Source organism: Stylophora pistillata, chromosome 7 (assembly GCF_964205215.1).
Source record: "Stylophora pistillata chromosome 7, jaStyPist1.2, whole genome shotgun sequence".
Lineage (NCBI taxonomy): Eukaryota > Metazoa > Cnidaria > Anthozoa > Scleractinia > Pocilloporidae > Stylophora > Stylophora pistillata.
Genome location: NC_142525.1, coordinates 5,103,740 through 5,124,232, shown reverse-complemented (window position 1 = coordinate 5,124,232; position 20,493 = coordinate 5,103,740). Strand labels below are relative to the sequence as shown.

General features: G+C 38.6%; 1 protein-coding gene and 1 pseudogene across 2 annotated transcripts; one reads left to right on the top strand and one right to left on the bottom strand.

The window, feature by feature from the left end:
* Positions 1-4,655: 4,655 nt before the first annotated feature.
* On the top strand, positions 4,656-12,330 carry LOC148726321 (uncharacterized; annotated as a pseudogene). The gene is made up of 5 exons (XR_015989174.1): positions 4,656-6,423; positions 7,329-7,447; positions 9,460-9,665; positions 10,171-10,346; positions 11,141-12,330. The product of XR_015989174.1 is annotated as an uncharacterized LOC148726321 (transcript).
* Positions 12,331-13,247: 917 nt separating this feature from the next.
* Positions 13,248-20,272, bottom strand: LOC148726320 (uncharacterized). Its single transcript, XM_088727058.1, has 7 exons — positions 19,845-20,272; positions 18,543-18,657; positions 18,172-18,291; positions 17,739-17,923; positions 16,667-17,000; positions 14,729-14,788; positions 13,248-14,090 (listed from the first exon to the last, which is right to left on the bottom strand). The coding sequence occupies exons 1-6, from the start codon at positions 20,199-20,201 to the stop codon at positions 14,745-14,747; spliced, it is 1,155 nt and encodes a 384-aa protein (XP_088583184.1). The 5' UTR covers positions 20,202-20,272; the 3' UTR covers positions 13,248-14,090; positions 14,729-14,744.
* Positions 20,273-20,493: the final 221 nt, after the last annotated feature.

The window sequence follows — 20,493 nt, the reverse complement described above, 5'->3', positions numbered from 1 at the left end:
TATGTTGGGAAAATAATCGAGAAAGGCGTGGGTGGAAAGAAAACTTGGTCAAATTGTTTTAACGGATAAACTGAACTTAATTTATGGGAAAAAAAACATTTTTGTGACATGAACTGCTATGCAAACTGGAGATGTTTATCGTATCATGATATGGGTCGACACGAGTATCAAATTACTGCTACAACAAATGCAAATTTCCGTTTTAACCAATTCCTTGTAGGTAGAAACACTATAATTTGTAACTGTACAGGGAACAAAGATGGCATATTAATTGATATTTAATTTAATTTTTAACTTAATCAAGTTTCATATATTGACAAACAAATGACAATTACATCAATCGATCGATCAATCTAAGGTAGGCTTAAGTAAAAAAATGTTCCTTTCAAGAAATCGTTCAATAAACAAGACATGGTCAGTTTTGCCGTTATTGAGTAAATTCCATCTAGCGTGCCGGTCGCCGACAGACTGGTTGGAAAAAGGTTTCTCATCTCTCGTGCTTTTGCTAAAAGCATGGAAAGTGATGACAGTGGAGACAGCGGAGTTGATGAGTAGACTTAACCCTTTCACTGCCGAAATTGACCCCCTCCTTTCATTTGAAAGTTCATACTGCAGTGTATATCATTTGGGGAGGTAGATTGAGACCTATTTGATATCACTTGAGGAGTAAAATGGTTTGAGCTCTTGATTTAAACCTTACTTGCTTGCTAACCAAATTCAAAGAAAAAACCAGTAAGGTATGCATTGTTTTAAAATCAGCAACTGGGAACGAAATTGTACCTCCGATAAGAGGAAATAGCATCTTAAGAGGGTTTAAAAATCTACATTTTTCCTGGGGGGGGGGCAGGCCACCAGACTCCCCCCCCCCCTAGAAGCAAAGCTTGTTCCACGAAAGAGCTTCGCTCATTCAGACAGCCTCTCCTGCTGCTTCTTCCCGTCCTCCTGCTTCTCTAATTTTTAATTAAGACCCTGCGTGTGCATGGAAATATCCATAGATCTTCCATGTTAAAGGAAAAAATTGAAATCTAGCAAGAATTTTAATCAAGTGCGTTTTTACACTTATTTAAGTGTTGAGAAAAAGGAATGCAAATATTATCTTACTTTAAGCCATCAATGCAAAAAATTGTAATAAGCAGGTTGATTATTTCTTATTCCTTTTGGCGTTTTCATCGAACTACAGTTTCTTTTACCTTTTTTATTGTGGTTGTGAATTTGGCAATGAAGCAGATGTGCAGTTTCTACGGTAATTAGAACTTGTTGTAGTATATTTTGCGGTAAGCTATGATGATTTTTTAATTAGGTCAATCTCCTTGTACTATACGTTATAAGAAGGAGACTTCTTATAACAGTGGACGAAAACCTCACCACATTGCTTAAATTCGCCATTTAGAGCCACAGGAACGGCAATACACAGCAAGTGAGGTAAGTTTACATTTGTTTTGAGCTTTGACTCAGATATTTATATTTATATTTATACTTCATGATATAAGTTTACGTTAATAAGACTCTTCAATATTCTCCCATACATTCCTTTATATAAGTTTACGTTAATAAGACTCTTCAATATTCTCCCATACATTCCTTTATATTTCGAATAAACAACCAGACTCGTCGCTTGTCTGGGCTCCCTGTGGCGTTGGCAGCCGTGACAGTCGTAGTGATACGAGTGAAAACCCAGCCAACTTGCTTGACATCCTTTGTTGTTTTTCTAAAAGATTATGGCTGCAGATGGATATTGAACCCGGGTTGGCGTGACCTTTTAGCTCGGAGATTGTTTTTTCTGGGCCGTGTTCACAGGATTTTCTTGCTTCCGGGTTGTCGCGAGCGAAAGAGGTTTTTCATGCCTCTCCAAGAATTTGAAGTTAGTTCAAAACAAGGAAGAACCTCAGGCTCACTTTGAAAACGCTTTGTTTCTTTTTGCTCTTTAGAAGGTGACAATTGTTTTGAAAACATTTTAAGTTCACTTAGAAACCAAACTTTGTAGCAATCTGACGATAGTTGTTGTGCTTAGTGACGTAGATGCGAAACAACTAACAGTTTTCCACGAGCGCGCGTTGGATAGGAGATTATAGATAGCCAACGAAGCGCGTAGCGCCGAGTTGGCTATAATCATCTCCTATCCAACAAGCGCCAGTGGAATAATTGTTTTATTAAAAACGCCCTCAAGAAATTATTATTTTGTAAGAAGAAACCGGATTTTTTAGCTCCCTTTTGATTTTAAGCTGATGCGTACTCTGACCATATTTGTAGATTATGGTATATTGGCTCATATACCATGATGGCTAAGCCAATAAAAAGTCTTGAACTGCATTATCCAATGATCCAGTTTTTAATAATTTCGCTTAGCCTTGCTTTCAACTCGCAATTTCACGCTAAATACCTCGCTTCGTTAAGCAATCAGAATGCGAGATTCTATTCAATGATGCGACTCTATCGAAAACCGAGAGCATGAAGAAGAATATAGTTTTCGTTTAAAGCATACATTATTGTAGTCTCCTCTCGCAGCCGTTCTTTGTCTTATTCTTTGTCATTCCTGTGGAAAAACAAAAAAGACAAAATGAGAAGAACGGTCATGTACCAACCTCTTGCGGAAGGAGGTCTCGATTTCGTAAACTTTTCTGTAGTAGTAAAATCGTTGCGCCTAGCGTGGATAAGTCGGTTATTAAGCAGCAGCACCGACTCGTGGAAAGCAATTCCAAATTATTATTTCAATACTTATGGGGGATTAAAATTCCTTCTTAAATGCAACTATAATGCCGCCTCCATAAATAATGGTTTACCTCCTTTCTATCGGGAGCTTTTACAATATTTTTAAGAGTTTAAAGATAAGACGAAAATATTTTCGTATGGAAAGTTCCTGCTATGGAATAACGAGGAAATAACTATTGATAAAAATACGCATTTCTGGAAATCTTGGTTTAAGAAGAACATCCTCTCTATACAAGATATCCTAAATGCTGATGGAAACTTTCTTACATTCCAACAATTTCAAAATAAGTTCAACATAAAAACAAATTATCTCCACTACTTCCAACTCATAGCAGCTATTCCAACTGACTTGAAGAAAAAAGCCAGGGAATGTGAAGCTCCCTTGCATGAGCTACTGAACACTACTACGATATCTTTGTTTCCTGGAAGCAATCTCGTAGATTTGGCACACATGCGCTGCAAACACTACTATAAAATACTTAACAAAAGCCCCACAGTAGAACCAACTGGCATCAAAACCTGGAAAGTCAATTTTGCCGATACTCATAAAGAATGGAAAAACAAATTTTCTTTTGTATATCAATCAACGAGAGACAACAAGTTAAGACAGTTTTCATTTAGATCATTGCATAGAATTATAGTAATCAAAAAAGAACTGCACAAATTTCGATTAACAGATGATTCAACTTGTACCTTTTGCCCTAATTCAGATTCAATAGAGCATACTTTTCTGGATTGCTCCGAGACAAAATCTTTTTATTATGAAGCGTTAAGGTGGTTTAACCGCGTAAACGAGACCGAAATTGAACTTTCTAACGAGCAAATTACCTTTAATGAAATACCCGACTTTCATCAATTATCAGAATACCCAAGACGCAGACTACACTTATTTGTTATTCTTTTGAAACAGTATGTCCACAGTTGTAAGTGTCTTGAGAAAAAACCAATTTCGAAAGAATTCCAAAATAAAATGTTGATGCAATGGCAAATAGGGAAATGTGCTCTTCACGAATTCTGCTTCTCCCCTTCGAAAGATCAATACTTTAAAAAGGAGGTAAAGACTCGAAGCGATATATCTATAGCTAAACGTAAGCTCTACTGTAATGATGTAGATTGTAAGTAACTCTAGGTGCCTTTTGATTGATATTTTGTAATTTTTTATTTTTTTTTCTTCTGTCCTTTATTCTTTTTCACTTGTTTTTTCTTTTCTTTTCTTTCTCTATTCTGTATTGTACTGTATTGTTTTTTCTTCCTAGCTGCATCACGTTTTTTGTATTAGCCAATGTAATGTAAATTGTGTATGTGTGCATTAAAAAGAAAAAAAAAAAAAGTGAACATCCCAAAGGTACATACTTTGTACACGGGATCTGTTTTGCGTAGTTTAACGTGATTCGCTAGCAAAGTGATAAAGAATGACGAAAGTTAAGGATTGACCGCCTAGCAAGTGTCACTTACGTAAGCTTGTAATCAACCATTTTTTTTTCAGAACAGAGCTAGATCCCCAAATTTTAAATTCAGTTGTAAAGGAGTAAAGAAAGAATCAATATCAACAGACGCATACGCGTAATATGTGGGCATGTTCATGTAGTACGCGAGTACAAATTACAACTGGATTTAGTGTGTTTGAATTGTTTTTTTGTTGTTGTTGTTTACACAAGAAAAAATTTTAAATAGCAAAACATTGTGAAGCTTTGTGTTCAAATTTCTGAAATTGTATGATATGAAAATTAACGTCTCCTCTTGAACAATACTTTTAGGACATATCAACACTTAGAAATGATATTAAAATTTTGCAAAACGAGGCTAAAACGTACGGATTTCTTGCATTTACGAGACCCGCGTGGTAGATTCAACACACTTGAATTGAAATGTTTGAAAGTGATCCTCGCAGTAATGAGCCCTACTTATGTAGTAGTGGAAATAAGGCCGGAAAAAATTCAGACCCACACGAGATTTTAACCCATCGCAGAGGTCATTGGTTCAAATACCGTACGAGCCTGAATTTTTCCGCTACTTCATAAGTAGGGTTCATTACCGCGAGGATCGCTTTCACACATTTCATGAAATCGCAGCACACATATCATTTTCATATATTGAAATTCATTCATTTTTCACCTCGACGGGTTTAATACGAACCAACATAATGACCAGCTCCCAGCTGGCTTGCTAGCTCTTAAGGAGTTCATGCTTATTGCATCAAGGCAGAAGTTATCACAATTTACGGAAAGTCCCTCTCTTATTATAAACGAAAACGCAATCGAACAAGTAACCTCCGCTAAATCCCTTGGAGTTTATGTCGATGAAAATGTAAATTTGGAGTGTCATATTGAAAACGTCTCTCAGAAGATAGCTTGCGCCATTGGTGCGATTAAACGAATTCGGCATCTCACTCCATTTAATGTTTTAATTAAAGTTTATAATAGTCTTATTCAACCACATTTTGATTATTGTAACGTAGTGTGGGGAAACTGTAACAAAGGCCTTTCTGAAAGACTACAAAGGCTGCAAAATCGGGCAGCTCGCACCCTAATGTCAGCGAGCTATGATAGTAATTTGGATGATTTGTTCCGGGCGCTACGGTGGCGAAGACTCTACTATCCAAGATTGGAACAGAAATCTATCCTAATGTATAAAACATTACATGGTATGACACCTGATTATCTGAGATCAAGATTTGTATATCGTGACAGCGTAAGTGCTCATCGTTTAAGGAATACCGAAAACAAATTATTTCTCCCACAACCTCGAACTGACTATCTCAAGAGAAGTTTTTTATACAGCGGAGCTCAATTGTGGAACAACTTTCCTGTAGACCTAAGACAAGCGTCTTCGCTGACTGATTTCAAATATAAATGAAGTCGCCACAATTTAAAGTAAGATCTTAATCCTACGTAAATTTTAGACACAGCCTCCATGAAAAGCAGAATTTTTTTTTTTTTTTTATTTGAATTGTTGTTATCAAATTATTACTGTAGTTAGATAGATAGGTTTGTAGTATAGAATTAACTAAGTCAACTGATGGAAAAACCGTGTATAAATAAAGTTATCCTATCCTTATCCAATCCAATCCTATCCTATCCTCAGTTGGTATAGCACTGCATCGGTATCGCCGAGGACATGCTGGCCTGCAAGCATGAAAGTTACAAAGAAAAAAGGTCACACACGCCAACGAGTCGTTGCAACACTTCATATGGACGTCATACCGACTGCTAGAAATTATTCATTTGTTCACTGATCATGAGTTATTTATCTTTTACAAAACAAAACTATTCTTTAGGAAAATGTGATTAGTCAAACACGCGTAATTACAGAACTTTCTTCACAGATTACCTCTTCTCCGTAGAGATGAAATTGGATCAAGTCAGCAAGAGTTACAATCGCTTCCTCTTCGTTTTATATCCTTTTCTTTTCGTGTACAGCGCGGCCGAGTTAACAAATTATAAGAATTATAACTCGAATGGATATTTTTCTTTTGGTAATCCGGTGCCTTTTCAACGCTATCGGCTGAACTCTTCATCAAACGTATGTCACGAAGTTGCAAGCGAAAAGGAATGTTTTTTTCAGTGTATTAACACTTCAAACTGCCAGTCTGTGAATTTCAAGATAGCCCCTGAGGATAGCGGAAAGTTTCTTTGCTATTTACTTGACGCTGATAAATTTATCTTTCCGAAATTATTCGATGTGAGCAAGGATTTTCATCATTACAGCTTCACGGTAAGACATATAAACAATCTCGTTCTTTTATTTAAAACCAAGGGCGCTTTGTCATTCCAAAAATAATTAACGGGAGGTTGAAGGTCGAACTCTTGACTACATTACGGTAAGTTTATTTTAGATTCGGTATCAGGATTTCTCTCTTCCATCACCACAATATGTTTTCTGTGATAAACGAATAGGGAGCTATACCGGAATGGTATACCTTAGGTGTGTAAGAAGATAAAACCAATATATTTCATTTTTTTAACTTAACCATCACAATTGCTAGTAATTTTCATTACCTAGGTTTTTGTAATTTAGATGTAAACCGCAATTATAGTTTCTCACATTTGTCTTGCTTCTAGTTTCCATAACGACCGCAATTTTTGGAGCCATGACCACTGTCAGTCCGTCAGTTTTTATCGTAGGGACCAAGTGGAAAGAATACCTAGTCGACGGCTATTAATATGGCACCCATCAATTTTTTTCTTTTTTTTCTGGTCTCTGGGAGTTCTAAAGCCGTATTTTTTTCAGAGGGTCTCATTTGGATAAACTGTTGGGAGAAAACATCCAAAACATTTAGCCATTAGGCGTAAAAATTGAAAAATTTTAACCTTAAGTCGCAGAGAAATTTAACTGTAAAATTTGTTCTTATTCCAGACAGGTCATTTTGGGTGACTATCGCCTCAATTTTAACCGGTAGACGTAAAAGCCTAATACCATGACAAGATCCTAGCGTGCATGGATGTTTAAGACCCCCCCCCCCCACACACACACACACACACACACACATCATCATCATCTGCTTTTCTCCTTTTCGCATTTACCAGCCGAAACGCGTTTTCATAATTATTTATGTTTTTCCTGCAATTTTAAAAATTATCTTGAAACAAACTTTTACTTATTCTGTCGTCTCTCTCCAGTCCCCTTGCCAGAACGAACCATGCTTGAACGGAGGGACCTGTTACCCAATGAGTGGGCAGTATGACTTTAAATGCACCTGCCCGTCAGGTCTACAAGGAAAACATTGTAACATCTGTAAGTAAACACATTTGAAAAGTGATCTTCATGAAGACGACTTGCGCATAAAGATCAAAATTAGGTCGCTATGAGTCTAACTAGCGTTCAAGGTACCTTTAATTGAACACAATCTGAGAGTACAGCTGGTCAAACTAGCATGGTGGCATAACCCGTTTTGTTTAGTTCTTAGGACAAATAGTCGCTTTTTTATGTAAAGATTAAAGGACTTTAGGCTCGTAATTTTCAAGTTCGCAGATTGATCACCTAAAATCAGATAGTGGTCGCAAGAAATAAAATGCTAGTTAAGGAAGGTACGTTTTTTATTCGGGGGGGGGGGGTGGGCCGGGGCTTAGGACGGGAGGGTCATTAATAAATACTGTACAATTTGGGTAGGGTCAAACCTGTTTGATAAGTAGCCGGGGGAGGGTCACAGTTTGTTTTTTTTTTCGGCAAGGAAAAAACTACTCCATGTCGGTTAGTTGACTTTTAATTATTTGTTACCAAACACGCGAAGTGTATAGAAACCTAAAACTTATATATGCAAGCAAAGCTACCAGTCTAAATCAATCTAAATCATTTTAAACAGATGTCGAAATATTATGTCAAAAAACTATCTTGTCCCAACTAACGTAAATTGTCTCTCTCGACCCGTGCTCGCTTTCGTCCATATTTTGACGTCGGTAATGTTTCCGCGCGGGGCTCTGGTATAAAATTAGTGTCCGGTGACGATTCGTTACTTGAGCTACTCCATCTGATAGGCTTAGCCACAAGTTGCTCGGCAACTTTTGAGATTTTCGGCAAGTTTCTAGAATTTTGGAAACTTTTAGAATTTTCGGCAACTTTTGGCTTTTTGAGGTTCTCTGAAGCCACTTTCTTCACGTTTTGAGCCACATTGGTCAGTTTTCGATAGACATTTATTCAATTTATTCTGAAATACAATAATTAGCCCCCCCCCCCCCTATGGGTTGAGTTTTGTGATGCCTTATCACGAGGTCAGCGATATCACGTTGCACGTTTTTCAAGATGGCGGACAATTACAGTGACTATTTGTTGATCAAGTGAAATAGAAAGAACCTTTGATATTATCATTGGACTTTGACAAACAAAGTTTTGATAAGAAGCAATGTGCGAATTTTTAATCTTTAACACCCCAAAAAGGTACGAAAAGCAGAAAAATTTTGGCAGCTTTTCGCCAACTTTTTGGAAACTCAGCAACTTTTCAGCAACTTTTTGGCAATTTTTGGACACTTTTATCGGCAACTTTTTTGGGATTCATCGGCAACTTGTGGCTAGGCCTACCATCTGACCTCATGAAATCCTCACATTCTCCAAAAGCGCATTTCTCTCTTCCTATTCCTCGCACATCCTTGCCCATTTTCAAGTTTTAACCGTGCAACGCCTCGCAATTAACTGCTTTGTGCGCAGACACGGTTATATGAGCAACACTTCCGGTCAGTTATTTTCACTTCCGGTTATTTTTGTCTTGGAGGAGGTGGGGGGAGGGTCAGATCCTTTTTGTTCAGGCATTTATGAACGGTCATGCATTAATCCAATCTGGAAAGTAGGAGGGCCACGACTTTTTTGGAAAAAAATTTCTAAAAATTCCCTGGCCCACCCCCCTTCCCCCCCAATGAAAACGTACCTTCCCTTACTGGAAAAAGACTCGTGGAAACTCGTAATGAGATGTAGCTTCCAAAGTTTTTCCCGCCAAAACGAAACTCTTCAAGTGCTGACTTCTTTCTGAGAAAAAATAGTGGAAAGGAAACTTTATGTTAAATGATATGATACTTTAAGCCATCGTCTTTCCCAATTAACTTTACACCATAAACTTCATATGAGCGGTGGAGACACGAGAGTTTGCCACGTGACTACCAAAAACAAACTTTCGCCGCAAATTTGGTCACTAAAATATTTTTTGTTCTTGCAATGGTCACCATAAACGGTCACAGATCGGAGTGCTGATAAACGAAACTCCTTAACCACGATACCAACAGCTTAAAACACCTACATTTTGATCCATGTTGGTTGAATCAGGGTCACACCTATACTTTCATTCATAAATCTTGTCCAAGGTCTTTGCATGTACCATACCGTCATTGAATTTTATTTTGTCTTAACATATCAAAGCTGTGTCGAATTGATCAACGCTGGATATAGTTTGAGTGGAGTTTACCTAATCAAGCCTCGCCAGTCAGAAGTGTTGATAAGTGTTTACTGTGACCAGTTCAACAGAGGGGGAGGTAATGAATTCGTCAGTATTTTTTCAACCAATCAGATGCCTGATAACTTGGTCGCGCGCGTTTTTCCGCGCTTTATGCAAATTGGTTGTTTTAATTTTCAGTTCTTATTGGCTCTTAATGATATTTTCTTCTCTTCTGATTGGCCGTCGTGATTACTTCAGTTTTAAATTTATAACTCTTGATCGAAATGCGCTCTATTTTCATTTACGTCTGCCATCTTAAACTTGAACTTCTGAGGTCCTACTCAGGCTGATGAATTTTTTCATTCGAAAACACATTCTCTGAAGTGTAATTGAGTGGTATTCCTGTGCCAAAATGTTCGAAAGGTAATGCGTATGTATTTGACCTTATCATCGCTAGAAAACATCGCAATCTACATCGGAAGTGACTACATCGTGAGACAAACTATTACCTATACAAACGTACCAACCACGAACAATTATCGTAAAATTTTTTTCAACTTTGTTTCCTTTCTCTTGATGACCAACTGTCCTCCATTCTACAGGTTGGACGATGGTTTTTAAATTGGTGTCCGGTGTTTCCACCATTCCTCACGAGCTGTGGACGTCGTCGAGTGCTTTGAACGAAGACAAACCAGAAGCACTGAACACCAAATCAAATCTAAAAGCTCATTACAAGAACCGCATGGTGGTGAACTGGCAGACTGTGAACCCTACAGAGGTAGACTTGTAATTAATTGATAATCGTTGGTAACTTAAAGGCTTGAGTCAGCAGCCATGTTATGAATGAGACTCTCGTAATAAAGATCAGGTAATCTGCACAGATTTTTTAGGCTTTCCAATCTTTGAAAACAATAATGGCGACAGGATATTTATTATTGAGTGGTCTAGTTTGCAAACAAGAATAACTGGTGCAGTTCAGTTCCACTCCAGTTCAGCTGTAGCTTAAAGCGACTTAGATTATCGTTAATTCTCGCATTCTGAGTGGTAAAAGAAGCGAGATATCTAGAGTGGAATTGCAGGTTGAAAACGAGGCTAAGTGATATTGTTTCGCATCTCTTGTTTCGCGCTCGGATAAAAACAAACAATGTTATTGCCGTTTTCTTTTTTTCTTATTTTTATTTAATCGTGAGTTACGTGTGAAGTTGTCCAAGAACACAACAAGACTGTTTCGTCATATCGTCTTCCTGACTCTGTATGTCGCAGGGGAACCTCCATAATTTTTCTCGTTGCCGTTGGTATCCATTTAAACTCCTGGGTGCCCAGGAAATGTCTGAAACTGTGAGAAAGCTTTATATCGTAAAACTAAACTGCAATAACTTTTCTCGATTATACTCAAAATAAATGAATTTTAAACCTAACTGCATTTTTGTAGAGTACGAGCAGTACCTCCTTATTGGCGAGGATGCGCACCACTCGGATCTCTGGGAGTGAGACGCACTCCAACAGGTTCGAAAGTTTCCAACTTTCCACTATTTTTTCCTTTTTGGATTCATGCATGTTTCTCACCTCCAGGCACGAGTGGCACTGTACACAGGAGGATCAGAAGATTTTTCTATTTTCTTCAACTCTACAAACTCTGACAACATCAACTGGTTCTCAGAAACTCGCGTAACTGACTCCCCCTGGACAGATCTCAACACTGAACCCCATTAACGCTTCTCTATCGAAGGCTGCTGTGGTAGTAGAGACTTCTACATCGTCAGGAACCATGGAGGCTGCCCTAAAGATGCTGGATGGCTTGCCACGACTTCCACGAATTGTGACTGGGAGAAAAAATATACGAGAACAACCATATTGTACAGTAAATTGAGGACTTACTCCAGCTTCTCACGCACTGGTAAGAGGAAATTAAGGCGGCTGGTAATTGTCAATTTAACAAATCGACAGTGATTTAGCGTAGTCTGTACTCTTATCGGCAACGATATTAGTCATCTCGGGGGTCAAAATTTTGTGGACTCACGAAGCGCGGACGAGCGAGTCTGCAACAAATAAGAGAACAGACCATGCATGCTAAACCATTGTCGATATGTTTTCACCACAATATCGACGTCAAATAACGCGAATTTCTTCTGTGCGTGACCAGGATCGTGACACGTTGGCACAAGCAGCTTTATCTGTACTCTTATCGAAAACAGCAAATTGGCCGATGAGATTGCGACATTACTTCCAATTGTGGTAAAAACATTTATTACGTCCATTTTGAAATCACTGGTGATCCTTGTAACCTCAACGGCTCTCGCCGGTGCAATTCATTCACAAATCGCTCCATTTTTTTGCGCTATGCATCTTTCCCTCAACCAATGAGAAATATTTCCTAAAACATAACAACAACTCAAGACTTCAAGCCTTGTTTAAAGTAACTAATCAAATTGGAGAAAGATGAAATATAATTTTTGCAACTTTTTTTCAAAACAGGTCAGTACCAGATTAACAATATATTGATAGAGACTAAAAAAAACCTGTATTTGAGCGACTGAGGTTTGTGATTTCAAACTGGATGCAATAAAGGGGTGATTGAGCTGAATGGAGTGATATTTTGGTCTGAAACTCATACCTGTGATTTTAAATCAGTGGCCAATTTACATTTCCAACTCATCTGATAAAAGAAAATTATCTTGCACTTCACTCAGCTAAAGTGCCATTATTTTTCTTTGAAATTATAACGGAATAGTCTCATTAAGGATGCTTTCTGATTTTTTTCTTTTTTTCAGAAAACATCAGCATCGCAGATGTTATGGTGGTCTATATTCGTTAATATCAATGTGCCTTAAAGCTGCCCTTCAGTGCGTTTACGAGTCCCAGAGTTAAGCCCCATTTACATGGTCTCAGGTACCCGAGACAACCCTCCCCCCCCCCAGAAACAACCCTACGGAACGTTTATATGACATTTAACATCTGCTAACCCTTGTTCGGCCAGGCCAGTTTGAATAATCGACAGAGTGGCGTACGGAAGGAAAAGAATAGCTGTAATACGCACGTGCTCTGGTTATAGCGTGTGCATGCATTTTTTGATCGAGTTGTCTCGTCTCGGGTGGGCGAGAGAAGGTGTTTCCTTGAGAAAAAGCTGGCCCGCCTGCCAGGGTTACCCTACCTGCCGAGGTGAAAAAACTCGTCCCCCCCCGAGTTATCTCACCTAACGAGACGAGTTCACAACCTCATGTAAATTTAAACACAACCTCGGCTAAATTTTGTAAAGAAATAAGTGAAAAGTTAGCTCGCTTAGGGTAACTCTGGGGTAAGGATGTCTTGGGTACCCGTGAGCACATAAATGGGAACTTAAACTATAAAGAAATCTTTACCTCTGCCTTAGGATCAAAGCTAGATAAGGGTAAATATATATACTCCAGAACTCACAGTAAAATTCCAGCAATCAAAACTCTTCTTGTCGATCGACAGTTGGTAAAAAGCTTGGATTGAAAGCCAACTGAAATTTTCCAGACGTGTAATAAAGCCGCTCAATCTGCTGATTTAACTGAGGCATATGCAATACTTACTTCAATTCAAACGGAAAAAAGTGCTATTCTATTCTTCACTATGTATCAACTTACAAAATTCTCTAGGATAAAGTGTTTCTATGTTGCAGCTTTTAGGATTACAGTGAACTGAAACTTCGGCCTGATTCTTTCTCAAAAGAAATCTTTATTTGGATTAGATATAACATCGACTAGTAGCTACATGCGCACTAGGACAAACCTTAGGCAAGCGCACTAGGACAAACCTTAGCCATGCGCACTAGGACATTCTTAGCCATACTATGTTATTTACAATCGACATTTTACTTAATTTGATTACAAAATAAAGTAGGTTAAGCAAATTTTAAATTACTTTAAATTTCATTAGTGTAGTGTTTTCACGTCTTTTTTAGCTGTTGAAGCTTATCCCGGTTTCGCTGCAAGCCGCCAAGAGTATTACTACTGCCCCCTAGACGAGATGCTAGTTCATCGCAAGGTTTATTCAAGCGATGATATTGTAATGTTCTTTAAGCACCTTGCACTGAATGGTCCTCAAGTTGACGAGAACGTTTACCACGTTACTATCTGAACTGCGTTTTTAACCTCAAAACGAATATCAGAGAGCCAATGTGCCAGATATAACCCCTAACTATGACTAATTATCAAGATCGATTCCTTTCGCCTTTTTTCACAACGCTATTCTGGGAAACATTTCTTTGACACTCACTTTGGCGTCGGCCATAGCCTTTTCAGTTCTCTGTTTTTTACTCCATTACAGAACTTCGAGGAAAAAATTTACCGTAGCGATCCTGCTTTACTTTAAGCACATAATAAAAAGAAATTACTCTAGAGTCTTTGAGGGTAATGCATATATATATATATATACTCTAGAGTCTTTAAGGTACAATTGCATATAACATATTCCTCTTTTGACCCAGTAAATTCTAAATCAATATATGACTAAACTTTACTACTAGCAGGCTTTAATGCTTTTTTTACTCCAGCGATACCTATCACAAAAAAAAAGAAAAAAAAAATGCGGTGATGAGTTAAGAAATGAGAATTTGTTTTGTCCTTATATATCAAAATAGATCACTGTAGTAGGCACGATAAACCGAGTCCTGGCCGAGCTCACCATGGCGCTCACTGTATCTCAGTGGTATGGAGTCGGAGAGTGGAATCTCAGGATCTGGGGTTTGATTGTCCATGGGGTCTTGGACTAACTTTTTTTTGCACACTTTTAACAGGACTGATAACATCTTTTTAAAGTCATGTTCTCGTTTTAGTACCTAAATACTTCCTTAAACTTGGTTTTTCTCAGTGCAAGAAGAGCTCAATTTAATTTTTCGGGTTCATGGAGGAAGGGGGCGGGGAGTGAGGGTGGGGAGTTGGGGACGGGGAGTGGGGAGCGGGGGCAGGGTGGCACTTAACAAAGGGGGCTGCACACATCCAAACCCCCCATCCCCCTTATTCTCAATAAGCTAATTCCCCCCCCCCCCCCTTAGCTGAGGGTATTCTTTGGAGGCTCTTTCCTCCTGGTCCTTTCCCTCTCTGGACATGCGCACACCATATTCGAAGAATGCAAAAAAAGTGCTCACCAATCATTCACAATATTTATCGTTGCAAAGAAACATAACAATCAACTTACCTTATCTCGTAAAAGATTAGCGAATATACACCACAAACAAATCTGCGGCTCCGACATTTTCTGTGCAATAAGATCAGAGAATAATGACTATCATTCTCAGCGATATAAATAGTACTCTTTGTTTTGTTACTTTGCGTTGGATGAGATACCTAATGGGAGTTTTTAGCAGTGAAAATTCCACTCGATGGCTCTACCTCTCCACTGTTTCTAGGCCAAGTTTCAATTTACTAGACTGTTGGCTTTTGAGGAGGAAGGAAAACCGAAGGACCTGGAGAAAAACCCTTGGAGCAAGGACGCGAGAATCAAAAACAAATTTCACCCACATGTGACATCAAGACTGTTGGTTTTTGTGGAGGAAGGAAAACCGGAGGACCTGGAGAAAAACCCTTGGAGCAAGGACGAGAATCAAGAATAAACTCAGCATTTCCACATGTAATGCTAGGTCAGGTAATCGAACCCAGGCCACGGCGGTGCCCTAAAGTACTGGGAGAACTGACACTTCCTCCACCGCTAAGTGACGATAAAATTTAACCTTTCACGACCTGAGCTAAATCATCGAAAGTTTTGATCTCCCACGTAATTAATATATATATATATATATAACTAACTGCAGACAGTACTGTTTCGGCCTTCTGGGCCTCATCAGTGCAGTGCTAATGCTAGGATGGAGGAGAACCAATATGGTCACCCCAAACGATCCAACCTTTGTGGTATCGTCTAAGCCATGCCAGAGTGCTCAAACTAGAGTACACTAGCGAGCATGCGCAATTGCAGAGCAATGACTCATCCTAGTTAGAGTGCTCAATTTGGACATGAAAGCAAAGCTTTGTATGCCAAAGAGCTATATCTAACATATCTTTATATAATATATCTTTATATATATATATATAAATATTACGAGAGGAATAAAGGACGTAACTACATTTCCCGACAAGCCTGTTTCGTGAATCGCTTCACTCTTCAGGGGTTTATATATATATAAAGTGTGACTTGATTTTCGTAGAACAGTGCTCAATACATAGAAGTAGAGCGAAGCATATATTGTGGGAGGAAAAAGACAAGTAAACTACAAGTTCATCCCTACAAGCCTGTTTCGTGGTCGCCCATTCATCAGGGGATTTAATTCTCATTAAATCCCCTGATGAGTGGGCGACCACGAAACAGGCTTGTAGGGATGAACTTGTTGTTTACTTGTCTTTTTCCCCCCACAATATATATATATATATATATATATATATATATATTGTGGGAGGATGCTAATTATAATGCTAAAAGCGAAGTCCTCCTACGCAACAACTAAACTGTCAATTTCGCGCTGCATAAATTAGACTAGTTAGATCATGCAAATTATATTGTCTATAAGCAATGGTAAAGTTTGTTCTCATTAAATCCCCTGATGAGTGGGCGACCACGAAACAGGCTTGTAGAGATGAACTTGTAGTTTACTTGTCTTTTTCCTCCCACAATATATACTTCGCTCTACTTCTATGTATTGAGCACTGTTCTACGAAAATCAAGTCACACTTTATATATATATATATATATATATATATATATATATGTTTGTAAAGGAGATAAAAACATTTATATGTTTGCAAAGGAAGATAAAAACATTTCTTTCCTCCATGGAATGCTAATATGTATGCATCTTCAAAGCATTAGCATGTGCCTTGGAGCGCATTTCGATACAGTGTCGTAAACCAAAACCAAAGTAATCAAAACTACCAATCACGAACAAGGAAAATATCAGCGGAAGCTGATCAGAATGAACTGGTAGAAGCGTGAGAAAATACGAATGGTTTTAGATTTGAACTGGATTTGATGAGAAAGTGGCGCGAGTTTTCGGGACAAATCTTATCGCGAGGTGTTTTAATAAGCCAATAGGAGTGATTTTGAACACTCAATCGAAGAACGTAGTTGCTTATTCGCGACTCTTACCGTACTGATTCCAATTTGTGTATGTCGTCCTGTTACTGTACATAACAGTGAAGAGAGGAAGTCGTTTTTCCCATGGACAGCCAGTAGAGATAACGGCCAGCCATCCTGCATCGCTTGGGCAGCCGCCATGATCTCTGGAAATGTAGAAGTCCCTTCCACCGCAACAGCCTTCGATCGAGAATACGTTCTGACGCTCGCTTTCCAAATCTGTCCAAGGAGAGTGAATTATGCGACTTTTGGAAAACCAGTTTTTGTTGTCAGAATTAGTCGCGTTGAATACGATAGAAAGGGTTTCGAGATCTGAGCCATTCCGTTTGTACCAAGCTATCAGCGCCTACAAGAAACAAAGCACATCATTAAGTGGTTAAGGGGGAGGTTCGGAGGACCTTTGGGGGATCACATGGTTTCCAGGGGGAATACAAGAAGGGATCAGTCGTTGCTTACGGAGTATAGAGAGACTTCAGAAAACTGACTACCAGGAGGGGGAATGTTTAGCATACTACAGAGCTTTATGGAGGATTAGGTAACTTTTATTGTGGCGCAACCAAATTCCTCTCCCCCCCTACCCCCCTCCCCCCTCCTCTCTCCCCCACAGACAATAGATAATGACCGGTCTAGAAGAAGATCATCTTAGAAGTTCTCCATCAGTAATGGTGATTGAAAAAGTGATCATGCGAAAAAAGAAGGGGTCTGGTAAAGAGGTATATCGAAGGGCTTCAGTTTTAAATCTGATTGGCCATCTTTTTAAACCAATCAAACAACGAATCCAAGTAGACTATTTCAGTTCCGGCATTGGACCATTGCTTTACTGAGCGTTGTATTAAAGTTCTGTATACTTGTCATAGGAATTTTCTGATAACCATTTCACTCCCAAGATTCCATTAGCAGTTCTCCTTACTTCCTGCTTTACATTTCTCATAATGTGAGTTTGGAGAATTTGGAGTTGGATCGACTAATAACGACTCATTACTTCGGTGCTTGGTACTGTATCAAAATTTGTGGGAGAAATTCTTTTAGAGTCACCTATATGACAATGAGAATTTGTCATTGGCGATTTTAAAGACAGACTTACCTCTTTGGGTTTTACAAGATGCCAATTTGGCACAAAGCGGTTCTGGTAATGTCCTCTGAATGAAGAATCGATGTTCAGTGCCTCTGATGTATTTTCATTTATCGTCTCCGATGAAGACCACATTTGCGAACTGCTCTTACCGTCGGCGGAAACATTAGACACAACCTTGAAAACCATCGTCCAACCTAAATACAAGAGAAATTGTTTCCCACGAATGCCAGAGTTAACGACAACCAGACATTTTGCGCAAGATTCGGCACCAATCTTACAACAAATTGTGGTAAAATCAACGAGATCCATGATTTCTTTCGAAACTCAGTTAAAAATTGCTCCAAAAGATGCCGATGGGGATAAAGACTTTTGTTTCTTAAGGGCATAGGTCTTTGAATTCGGGAATTTCATGCCTAATGACAGAGTTTTTTTTCCATTTTACCTCCTCCTCTGCTAGACTGATCGCAGTACACGTCGATCACTTGAGAGTTGTTGAAATAGATTTTGTAGACGCCGTTCTTGGTGAAGCTAGCGTCTAAGAGTTCTTTACAGCTCTTGGCCTCTAAAATAAAAAGTTGATACGAAACAAAATTGCTGAGATGAATTAAAGCCCTAATCAAGAGAGTCTAAGCACGAGGTTTCCTTTTAAAACCTGTAAAATGATAATTCTTGCTCTTTGATGTATCACAATTTACTCCAGTGGTTCCCCTTCCGTCTTGGACACACCAGCAGTAGAAACAGCTACACCAGAGGAAGAAATAAATATATCAGCTATGTTTGGTTTATCTGAAAATGCAGACATGCCATACTTACTTATCTCACATCGCCTTCCATAGATACCTGTTGGGCACGCGCATTTGAAGTCGTATGCCATCTTGTCTGGGTGACAGGTCCCTCCGTTCTCGCACGGATCGAGCTTACAAGGGGCCTGGGGAGAATCAATAATCCAACGTATAAGGGTGACAGGAGGTCTGGGTGCCTAAGGCTTCAGAATAGTTGTAGTACCCTCACAAGGCTAGGCAAGCGGAAGGCGAAACAACTTCGTGAAGGACATATGAACACTGAAATGTCGTAACATGGTTGTAAAATAATGCGTATGTACAAAATCTTTAAAACTATTCATTCCATAATGTTCCTAAACGCATTCAACATCGACCAAAAAAACTTCTCAGGAAAAGCTCAACACGTGATAATCACGAGATCCGGTGACGTCACATTTCGAGAAATTCTACTATGATCTTAATCACGCGTAGCTTTAAGTTCGATTTCTTCCCTCGACGACTTATCGATTTGCCAACGAGATATCGATTCTTTGCAGCTTAGAGACTGACTTGCTTACCTGAATATAAATCAATTTAATTTTTATTTTTACCTATCAGTTTGCATGGAATAAAAGTAGAAGGCCAAATCAAAAATTATACATTTTGGGGGTTCACGAGGGAAAAGCGTCTATTATGTAAACATCGCTTTGATGAAAACTAACGAAATTTGCTGATTTCCGTGCATGGAATAATAGTGCAGACTTAGGAAGCTAAAAAAAATTGTACGCCGGCTTTTACGCCATCGGAAATTTCGATTTGTTTCGTTGCATTTAGATTTCTACTGAGAATTTCTGAAGACTCCTCTCTCTGTTCTTGTCTTGTCATAATGTCTCGAGTAAAAAAGACGGCTTAATCAAAATTCATAAATAATTAATTAAGTCTGGAGGAAAAGTATTATACATAAGCCGTCAGAGAGCCGTTAGGTACACCTTGCTGAAAAATTTCACCTCCATAAAAATGTTAAGTCCAAGTGTATTAACTATTTCTTGCGCAATTGCGAACTCGACTGGTTATCAAAAAGAACTTTAGATCATATTTGTAAAAGAGGCAATTTTTTGGTCCTAAATTTTAATAACCATTTCTTGCGCAATTACGAGCTGGACTGGTTATCGAAGGGAACTTTAGATGAAGGAAAACCGAAATAATTATTTAGCAGGAGATAAATCAAGTTAAATTCTCCAAAATATGAGCTCCTTTCTAGAAAATCTGATTGCCATCTTTAAAGAAAGCGCTCGCATCTACACACGAAATGAAATATTTACAAAAAAACCTCTTTTTACTGAAAAATACTTACCGTCAGACTGAAGTGATGAAAATCCAAACTTGCCATAAAAAGCTCCAACGACTTAAATTTGTTGGTGTCCAAGAGTTTACAAAGAAATGTTCCATTTAGCTGAGGAACTTTTTTGAAATTCAACGATAGACAATGAGGATTCTCTGTACAAGCTTGAAGGCATTCTTTTTCTCCATCAACGAAGAGAGATTCAGATGGTGTCGCGTTTAGTTGATAATTACGAAACGAGAATAGATTTGCGTAACTTATGACTCCGTTAGAAACATCGACAGAGCTTTTGTAATCGGAAGATTTTGCTTCTTTAAACTGAAATAGGAGAATAGAAACAAAAAGTGTGAAATACAGCTCAAAAGACATGTTTGTCCATCTGGTTGGGTTGTTCGACTCAGAGATATGAAACTGAATTAGTCAGGGCACAGTTTCAGCCGAGATCACTGATCAATTAAGTTACCATGGTAACAACTGCATGTTGTAATTAGGCATTGTGATAAATTTTCAATGTTTACAAAGCCTAAAGCTAAATTCAAATGAGGTTGGGAGACTTTGAGACAGTAATAAAAACCGATACGCCGTTAGAGGATTGGAAATTTTTTCGAGAATTCTCCAAGACTTCAAGAGCACACAAGTCTTTGTAAAGACAGAGGAAGGC

Bases quoted from the DNA above. Each gene is read 5' to 3' on its own strand.
- LOC148726320 (XM_088727058.1), bottom strand. From the start codon at position 20,201: ATGTCTTTTGAGCTGTATTTCACACTTTTTGTTTCTATTCTCCTATTT. The intron at 18,658-19,844 runs GTAAGTATTTTT...GATTCTCCCCAG, and splicing joins TTCATCACTTCAGTCTGACG to GCCCCTTGTAAGCTCGATCC. The intron at 14,789-16,666 runs GTAAGAGTCGCG...CTTATTGCACAG, and splicing joins CACAAATTGGAATCAGTACG to AAAATGTCGGAGCCGCAGAT.